Below are 10,662 nucleotides of genomic sequence, written 5' to 3'. Positions count from 1 at the left end.
AATGACTTGACGATCTCCCCAAAAGTCTTTGTAAGCACCACCTTTATAAAATTCAAACATAGAAGACTTTGTTTTTTTTAAGGGTAAGTTCTACCATTGTGGGGGTAGAGCCCTTTTATTGAAAAACATGGAAGACTTATACAAATAGATTGAACATCAATTTTTGTACCAGTGATAAATAATTTCAGCTTAATAATCACCATTATTTCATGTTATTCTCAAAATACATCTATCCTCCTATATATTTTCTAAATATTTATTGTGAGACCTAACTCTAAAAACTAATGTGATTTAATTTTGCTTAATTGTTTGCATTTATATAATTAGCGTAGATAATTTTAATTTACAATTCTGAACATAAAAAAATTGCATAGAAAAACAATTTAAAACTTTAATGAGCCAGACGGATTTAAACGGAGAAAACAGGAGTATAACGCTATAGTAGCCCGCTACAGACTTGAAAGAAATCTACGAGTAACCTGCACATTGATTTTGGCCTCTGCTATTTTGTGAGCTGTTACAATTGCTTGCATTTTCACACGAATATTGTGTTGAATCGCGAGAAGAAAGATCTGATAAAGAATGCTGCTGCTGGGAAGACCAGTGTACCAGGGGTTTCATCACGATACCTGTCCACAAGAATCTCAAATACACACTAAACAACATCATCTTCAACAGAACGACATTATTGCAGAAGATCTGCATTTAGCAGTCGTCCTTCCTTGTGATCTCTGTCCTCATCATTATCACCGCGACCTCAGGTATTTCGTCTTTTCCCTCTTTCTCTGAAGCTTCCACTGTTTGAATGTTGAAATCACAATGTCACATTTTATTTAATAATTTTAAATGTTTAGGTTATCCATTTCTATATTCACATTCTGCTAAAAATTTAAACGACTTCGTAAGGATTCCAGATCTGTCTTCCTTTGATCCGTCCTTTTCTGTCTCTGTTTTTCAAATTTAGGTTCAAATTTTGATTTCTGCTTCAATCTGTTATGCAAATTTGAAATGCAGAGAAAAAATTTATCTTTTATCTTTAGTTTTTGAATTAAGCTCAAATATTTAAGTTTTCAGACTTGGTTTTTTTAAATGAAGTTTATTTAGGTTCAAATTTTTATATTTATTTTTTGAATCAAGCTTAAAGTTTTCGGATTAATTTTTTATCAAATGGAGCTTATTTTAGGTTCAATTTTTATCTTTAGTTTTTGAATCAAGCTCAAAAATTAAGTTTTGAGACTTAATTGTTTTAAAGAAGTTTAATTTAGGTTCAGATATCGATTTCAGCTTCAATCTGTCAAGGAAATTTGAAATACTGAGAAAAAAATATCTTTCTTTATTTTCTTTTGGTATTAAGCTCAAATATTCAGGTTTTCAGACTTAATTTTTTTAAACAAATACTATTTTTATTACATGTAAATCAAAAGTTTTTTAATGCCAGCAGTATTTTCCTTAAATCTTCCAAATGCCTTATAGGTGATGTTTTTTTTCAAATTTTCTGGTATGTATAAGGCTGCTATGGGAATCCTATGGCTGTGGAGGCGATGAATGGTTGAAAGGCGAGTTAATTGAAGAAAATTTGACAGATGAAGAGTTGGAGGCTGTTGCTCAGCTGATGGAGTTAAGCAGCCAAAGCCTCCCATTAGCAGAGGAGACTTCAAATTCTTTTGTTGCAGAGGGGATTGAATCTTCCGCCATATCTGATAGCCGGCAGTCCTGTCCTTTTACTCTACTTCCGCACAGAGCAATAAGGAACACGTTTAATGTCGATATAGACGAGCGGCTTAGACCCCGGACTCGGTCTGTAAACGAAATATTCAAACAGTCCTCTACATCACGCAAACGCAGAAGGGGGCTTCAGGTCCCTGCATAGGGCTTATCATAAGACCAAGGGATTAATCCCGCTCAGGCAAAAAGGTCTCCATTTCAGCATTTTTCTATGAGCAAATTCAATAAAATTTGAAGCTCTCATGTTTTAAAACTTCCTAAAGATCCACTGGTTCTCTCTTTCAAATTTTGTACGGTGAAAGATGAGCAGGCTTACATTTGATGGCCCTATGGTCGTATTGTTTTTTTTTATAAAATATAATCAAAATTTAGAGGAAATTGTGTCACTTCTTTCTTTTTTTTTTTTTGGGTTGGGCTTATGTTTTTTTTTAAATTCTTGTATTTCTTTAATTTTATTTAAGTAATTACGTTTCAATATTTTTTACTATTTTATTTTTATTTTTATGGTGGATTATATAATTATTCAAAATGTTGATGTCATAAATAAAGGAGTTGAATTCAAAAGTTAGAATTCAAGATTGGATTGAAAAGGGAGATTTTGGACAAACTATCAACAATTATATTACATTTATTTTATCAACAGCTATATTACTTTTATTTTATTTGTAATAAAATATATTTCAACATTAATTGGTATGAGTTTTCCACATCCCATTAAGTAGATGCAGTAAGCTTGTAGTTTAAATTGTGTATGTTTTTTGTTTTAAATGTAAAATTATGTTTTGGATCACTTAAAGATCTATCATTAGAAAGAGGAAAAATTGAATTGCATTAATAAAATGGCCTTAAAAAGAGGGAGAGATGAGAAGAAAGAGGAGAAATTTAAAAATCAAGTAAAATTAAGTTAAAGAACAAAAAGAAAAGAATAAAATTAACATAAGAAACAAGGAAGGAAAGAGTAAGAGAAAATTGAGTTATACAAACACAAATCAGCATTTAAGATTTATATATGTACAAACACATAAAATACATAAACAGATTTTTTTATTTTTTTTTAGTATATATTAAAGAATGTATCTTACATAAGTATATTTGTGTATATAAACATAAACATGAACACACACGCAACTATGCAAAATGATCAATAAGTAAATTTTATGACTATGTTTATGCAATAGAGTTAAATTCAACAAAAAAATAAAATATAAATATATAAATTAAAAATAAAAACACAAATACTTACATATAAATAAAATATTATAATAAAGTATTTATGTTTGTATATAATTAATATGTATATTATATAGACATGCACTTTATGTGTGACACAATTTAAATCAGATACTTACTGCATCTATATTTTACCATTTTGAAGTTAATTTTGAATGGATAACTATCATTAATTTTTTTTTGCTTATATAAGACTACCATCAAATTTAAGTCTTAAAGGAGATTTTCAAATCTATTATTTGTTGTTTTTGAGTCAGAAAACTTACAATTTTTTCATTTGCTTCACACATAATTAAAAGTAGTAAACAATCAAAATATTTTAAAATAGAAATAAATATTTACATGTATTACTTATCCATCTTTTATAAAAAATTCTAAAAATCTTATTTGGACAAAATAATTCAAACAATTAAATGTTTTTTTAATTCAATTTTTTTTAACAATTATTTGAAATTTTTTATTTTGACCCAAGCTAAATTGGGCCACAAATAGTAGATCTCATCCAACATGATTGTAGTGCATTAATGTGAATAGTTTGTGAGCACCATAGTCCAATAGAAATATAAAGCTCTTGAGCACATCAATCCAATGAAAGTTTTGGGACATGAAGCCAATGACTTGAATACCAATAGTCAACTTTTAAATCACAAATACAAAGCATTAATAAAAACACCCACCATCACAATGATCCAATAAACATTTGAACCTTAATGACTACATTAACAATACTACTTTTAAACCAGTATCTTCTTTCATGAATGACATTTTAAAAAATAATTAAATTTTATTTATTTATTTCTAGATATGCCTTATTTAATCATTTCAAATAAATCCTTCAACAAACTAAATGTAGAAAGTAGAGACAATCACAATATTCTTCACATATAAAAGAGTAAAATAACATAAGAATACAAAAAGTAAAAAACAATTCACACCGCTAAACCGCGAGGGAATGTTGTACTGTTAGTGTGACAAAAGAAAGTGGAGACACTTGAAATGTTTGGTTGGCATTATGTTTAAGCTAGTCGAGTCATTCTCAAAGTCTACAATAATCTATTTTTAAGAGGGCAATGGATTTTCCATATGATGTGATTCGATCTAAGTTTCAAAGATGCCAATGAAAAGAATTGATTTTCTAATGTTTCAAACAGGTATCATGCATCCCAAATATTTTCGTATCTTTCTTTTAATAGTAAAGCATAGTAATGACCTTCCAATCAACCATTCTATTATATGATCTTCCATAGACCAAATCTCAATTATTAAATTTATGGATGTACTAGTGAAGATTGCATGCTTTGCATAGTTCAACTTTATTTTACTTTGTACTTTCCTAATTTATGAATATTATATAAAGTATACATTTTATAAAAGTTGGCTTTATATAATGATTATTTTATATTTTTATTTTTTATGTAATGAATATTATATAAAGTTGTATTCTATAAGAATTGGTTTTATGTAATGATTATTTTATATAGAGAGGATATTTTGATATTGAAAGTTGGTATATTTTCATTTATATTTTTATATTATTTTAAGAATTGATTTTGTTTGGGTTGTGGACTAGTTTGATTGGTGAAAGCTTCAACCTACGTTGCGTTGGAGGACGCGCTGTGCTAGCATCACTAGTCATGTTAAAAAGTTTTACTCGGTGCATTGCAATTTATAGGGGGGCTTCTTGATTTCTGTTGTCTAAAAAAAGAATTGATTTTGTTTATATTTTATTTAGTTGTTTATTTGGTTTGATTTGTGATATGAAATTGACTTTAATCTATATAAAATTTAAAATTCAATTCGAGTTTGTGCTATCTTTTTTTAATTAGTTATTATTTGTTGATTTGAAGTACAAAATATTTCAAAATGTATTCTATAGTTTTATATAAAATGACAAATTATAGTTCATTTTACCACATCTAAACAGAATGGATGATCCATCTAATTCTCATTCACTACTTGTTACATAATTCAAAAAGCTGTATTTGAGCATTATTGCTACATCATTTGCATACTTAGCAAAAGCTAGACATATAACATTGTTTCTTGTTAGTTGCTAAATTAATTTGTCAAGGTGTTTGATTAAGATAATGTGGCCTTCATTTAATAAGATCTTCAAAGGTGTTTAGAAGCACCACCCATATATCTCTAGCAGATCTACATATTACAGGGGAAGAAAACTACTTTTTAGATCATTGAGCTTAGTCGGTTGATTTCGCATGATCCAAGTCAACTTCATGGCACATTTTCATTCTATATGATGCCAAATCAATCTACAAATTTTAATAACCAATATTTTAGTTTGGAAGCAATTTGTTTAACATGCTAAGCATTCATCTAACACGTTTTCTTATAGTCATATTGGCATTGGAATTAGAGCTGAAAACTATTCTTTCATTTATTTAAATTCATGCATTTATTTATTAGTATCAATCTAAGTGTTGTATCCAAAGGTGGATTTTATTTTACTACAATCTAATTAATATACAATAGTGGTTTAATATGCTAACATGCAATAGTGGTTTACTATATATATATATATATATATATATATATATATATATATATATATATATATATATATATATATATATATATATATATATATATATCCACAATAGCAATACCAAGAAAATCTAACTCTACCCAACCGTGAATAACACTCTCCAAGCTCTTGTTGTGTATAGGAAGACATTTTTTATCGCACCCATCAAATAAATCCTATCCTCCCCATCCATGAATGGAGCTTGGAAGTAACAAATGTAATCCAAGAACCCATGAAGTAATAGGTGATCATCTTATTTAGATCATTTACATGTTTATTCCATACAATAAGTAATACAAATAATCACGATGCTTATTTTACTATAACCCATTCCAACACATATAATGTGAATGTACTTAATAAAAAATATATAGAAAAACATCCAAGACATAAGTAACCAAAAATAACCAACTCTATAAACCAAGATCATATGTAACACCTCTAGAAGACAACTACTCACAACCTATAATATGAGAGCACTCATCCTTTGATTCCATATGCGTTAATCAATCAAAAATAGCTCAAGGTGGAACACCATGCAACCCATGCACTACATGGCCTTTAGATACCTTATCTTATAACTAATTCCTTCACATAGAATCATGTAATCATGAAAGGTTTTGTAAGAGATTTTTATTTGATCATTCATGATGATATATTAAGGAGGCAAGAGTCATGGAAATGAACTATGGTAGAAACAACACTAAGGAGGTTGTGAAATTGGTCATCTCTACATTTGACACTCCTATGCATTTTTTTAATTTTAAAAATTAAGTATATTTTAATATTTTAAGGGAAATAGAAAATCACAAAAAAAATTGCTTGATAGATAAAGTTGACCGTCAAATTAAATTTAGGTTAGGTGAAGCTTAGTTGTTGATAGGAACACCACTAAGGAGTTAGTGAATTTGGTCCAATTAAGATTTATTTAACTATGTATCCTCAATATAATCATACACAATCGATGTAAAATGATAGTCAATCAAAATATATGATAGTAAGTTGGATTCAATATATGTTCAACAATCAATATCATACTCATAGTTTTTATTGAAACGGGCTTACAAAATTCTAGACCTCAATCTTAGCTTATAATACAATTTTTGCACTTTCACATTAGTTTGACCATAAATATTGGCTTACTTATGTTAATCTCTTTTATCTAAGTTTTGTTTAGCTCTATTGGATTCTACTTCATCCTTAGATCTTTCCTTGCTCTTTGTTATCCCTTCACAAATTAACCGAACCTCCTATTATAGTGCATCTTTATTTTAGAATACCAGGATAGGGTTCATGATTCCAAATCCAATGAAGAACTAAATATAACAAGCTTTCTAGGACCAATAAAGCCTCTTGAGTGATTATCCTTTGCCCTAAGGTCCTAAGGTTCCATTAAGGATTGTCTAACTATGTAGCCTCAACATACATAATTTATGCATAATGATAATCAATCATCATAATTTTATGACAATTGAAGGGATTCAATAAATGTTCAACAATAAAATCATATTCACACTTTTTATTCATAATAGGATTCAATATATGTTCAACAATCAATATAAGTGGATTTTAAATGTTGGTTGACATCATGATTGAGTTACTCGAAGCATTTTCAAAATCTTTGATTATCTACTTTTAAGAGAATATTGTGGATCAAACTTTCCATATGATGTGATTTGCTCTAAGTTTCAAAGATGCCAATGCAAAGAAATTATTTCGTGATATTTAAAATGGGCACCATACATCCCTATCAAACATTCTAATGATCTTTCATGGATCAAAGCTCAATTATTCAACATTGTCAAATTTATGGAATTCAATATATGTTCAAGAATGAAAATTACATTCACACTTTTATTCATAATGGGATTCAATATATGTTCAAAAATCAATATAAGTGGATTTGAAATGTTGGTTGACATCATGATTGAGCTACTCAAGGCATTTTCAAAATCTACAATAATTGATTTTTAAGTGAGCATCGAGGATGAGATTTTCCATATGATGTGATTTGCTCTAAGTTTCAAAGATGCCAGTGAGAAGATTTTCTTTCCTAATACTTATAATAGATATCATGCATCCCCAATATTTTCATATCTACTGGTAATGCCCTTCCAATTAAACATTCTATTATATGATCTTTCATGGACCAAATCTCAATTATTTAATGTTGTCAATTTTATGGATGTACTATGAAGATTGCATACTTTGTACTTGGTTTAACTTTATTTTGTTATGTAATGAATATTTTGCATGATTTGTACTTTTCTAATTTATTTTGGGTTAACTTTATTTTGTGATAATCTTTATGTAGTGGATATTATAGAAAGTGTGTATTTTGTAGGAGTTGGTTTTATGCAATGATTATTTTGGGTTAACTTTATTTTGTAATAGTTTTCATATAATGAATATTATACAAAGTGTGTATTTTATAAGATTTGGTTTTATGTAATGATTATTTTATATATAGAGAGTATTTTGATATTTTTTTTAATCAACAAAGAGTCGAGGTCAGATATATTATAATTAAATAAGCAAAAAATACATAATACAAGTCTTAATGGTTGTCTGATAAAATATGCCTAAAAGAAAATATGCATGAATTGCTCATAAATAATAGGGGCATAAACCAAATACCCACTTCAAAACATGGAGTCTGACAGATAACCAGAGGATGTTCTAACACAAAAATTGAAAAGAAAAGAAAGCTATTTTAGCGAAACTCGACCATGATGAACCTCAGTAGGGAGAAGATAGGCTTGAGGCAGAGGAGGAAGAACCAAGAACTATTGAAGTGTCCACCCAGCGGACAATTGTCGAAATCTTCCTACCCCAATTTAGTTCTAGAGGTTTTGGAAAGCAATCAATCTTTTCCATTGGCTCAGAACCTCCATGAGCGAATAATTCTTTCATTTCTGCTTCCCATTCATCCACCCTCTTAATTGGAGCTAATTCAATCAGCCCATGGAACTCTAGATACTTCCTCATCCAATTTTCCTCAGGGGTTTTAGTTAGTTTGAATATTGCCCAAAGGAAATTAGCATTCTCTTTTATGATGAAATACCTTGCTTTAAACATCTTTTCATCCTCCAAATATAAAATGGGAAACCTTGAGGGAGGTTTCCCATTCCTGATTGTTACATTAAAATCAATTGGCTAAGGCATGGTCAAATTGTCATCAATATTCTCTAGGACATTTCTCAAGCCGCCAAGAAAATTCTCCTTGAATACTTTGATATTGAAAGTTGGTATATTTAATTTATATTTTTATATATTTTCAATAATTAATATTATTTATAGTTTGTTTAGTTGTTTAAATTTGGTTTAGTATGTGGCATGGAATTGACTTTTAATCTTTATAAATTCAATCCAAGTTTGTGTTATATTTTTCTAATTAGTTATTATTGTTGAACATACCATAGGACTAACAAGGGGGTGAATTAGTCTCGACATTAAAATACTTTACTTTTGATCTATAAAACTTCAAACCATAATTAACTTATTACTACAATTTTGAAACGTGAAAGCACAAAGCACAATAAACACATGAACACCAAATTTATGTGGAAAACCCTAAACAGGGAAAAACATGGTGAGAATCAAACTCATGATATGAATAATTGATTATAATGTTTTAGGCTCAAGTGCAAGACTAAGGCACACAACCTTAGGGAAAGATACAAATGAATTGAAAGACTGAGACTTACTGTCTTAGAGCAGGATACAACGAACTATACAAATTGCCAAAAGGACCACAGTCTTCCGACATATACAAGGAATAGATGAATTGAAATGAACAAGGTCTTCTAATTGTGAAAATATCCTTGAACCACTATGTCAAGTGACCAATATCATGGTAGACACATTTGACATCAACTACTATCTTAGAATATTATCACATTGAAAATATCATCATCGAAGCTCTTCATGAACTGAATTTCACACCAAATCTACTTGAAGATTATTCACATCTACTTCACATCAATTCACACATATTCCATACACCAAATCATGAATACAACCACACATCTATATATACAAGATCATTCATTAGAAGCCTCAACTAGGTTGGCCACATATAGTATATACAAATTTGCATAAATTAGCCCGCTTAGACCAATAATACCAAATGTGGTCCACTCTAGGAGATAGAGGGGAACCAAAAACATCACAACACATCCTTTTAAAATGATTCCAATGAATCACACACACTAACACGTCCTTCAATATTGAAATTAAATGAAATGTATAGAAAAACAATAAAGCACGTTAGCCGATTGGTCCAAAAAATCCTCATGTAGCATCGTAAATTGTACACCCCTAATTATGGTTGTACAATTCCATGCTTATGTTAGCACCTACCTTAGTGTGTCTCATTTGCATTTTAGATTTTCAAGGTTCCTTTAAGCATTTAATTATTAATTTAATTAAATCTAAGGTCCTCTCTAGTCAACTCACATATTATAAAATTGGGCCCTTAACCCTAAGTGTGCCCCTTTTTATTTTATTTACTTTAATTAAATAATTAATCCTAATAAAGTCCCATTTTTCATCTTCAAGGCACATTTTCACATATGTAAACACCTTGGATTGATGCACCGAGCTGGATTTGACTTTGTAATCATGATACCTTGCATCCCTAAAAATTTGGAAAAAAGTTGGCCAGTCCAGAATGGTACCATCCTTGTCCCAACTTTTTCTGCCCGAATTTCGAGATCATGTTTTGGTGGTATTATAATGTTTGAAAATCCTACTTTGTGAATTCTTACAATTATAAGTCGACCTATGATCAAAATTAAAGTTAGGGTTTTATATATATAACCTTTCCTTTCCTCATTTGAAGGATCCATTCACTAGCAATTGAAGGAGACTCTTATGAAGTGAAAGTGCAAGTTTTATGTGAAGTCTTCAAATAGAAAATTCATCATCAATCAAGTCTTTATCAACCTTTTACATCAATCATGGAAGGTTAGGAGATATTGAAGAATAATAAGGAGATCACTGATTGTTGATTGGCTTGTACCTCTCTCTTAGGGTTTGGTATGATTTCATGTTATTTTCATATCCTTATGCGAGTTTTCAAATCTACATATCATTCATTTTCACATTTGTACATTATTGATTTAAATCCATATTGCATTTGTGATTCGAAGCATTTACATTAT

At 29.4% G+C, this 10,662-nt stretch overlaps 1 protein-coding gene across 1 annotated transcript; it reads left to right on the top strand.

The window, feature by feature from the left end:
- The first annotated feature begins 395 nt into the window (after positions 1-395).
- On the top strand, positions 396-2,086 carry LOC131035573 (uncharacterized). The gene is made up of 2 exons (XM_057967305.2): positions 396-761; positions 1,510-2,086. Exons 1-2 carry the CDS (start codon positions 583-585, stop codon positions 1,868-1,870), a joined length of 540 nt encoding a protein of 179 aa, XP_057823288.2. The 5' UTR covers positions 396-582; the 3' UTR covers positions 1,871-2,086.
- The last annotated feature ends 8,576 nt before the right edge of the window (positions 2,087-10,662 follow it).

Source organism: Cryptomeria japonica, chromosome 5 (assembly GCF_030272615.1).
Source record: "Cryptomeria japonica chromosome 5, Sugi_1.0, whole genome shotgun sequence".
In the NCBI taxonomy this organism is placed as follows: Eukaryota; Viridiplantae; Streptophyta; class Pinopsida; order Cupressales; family Cupressaceae; genus Cryptomeria; species Cryptomeria japonica.
This window is presented reverse-complemented; position numbering and strand designations above follow the sequence as displayed.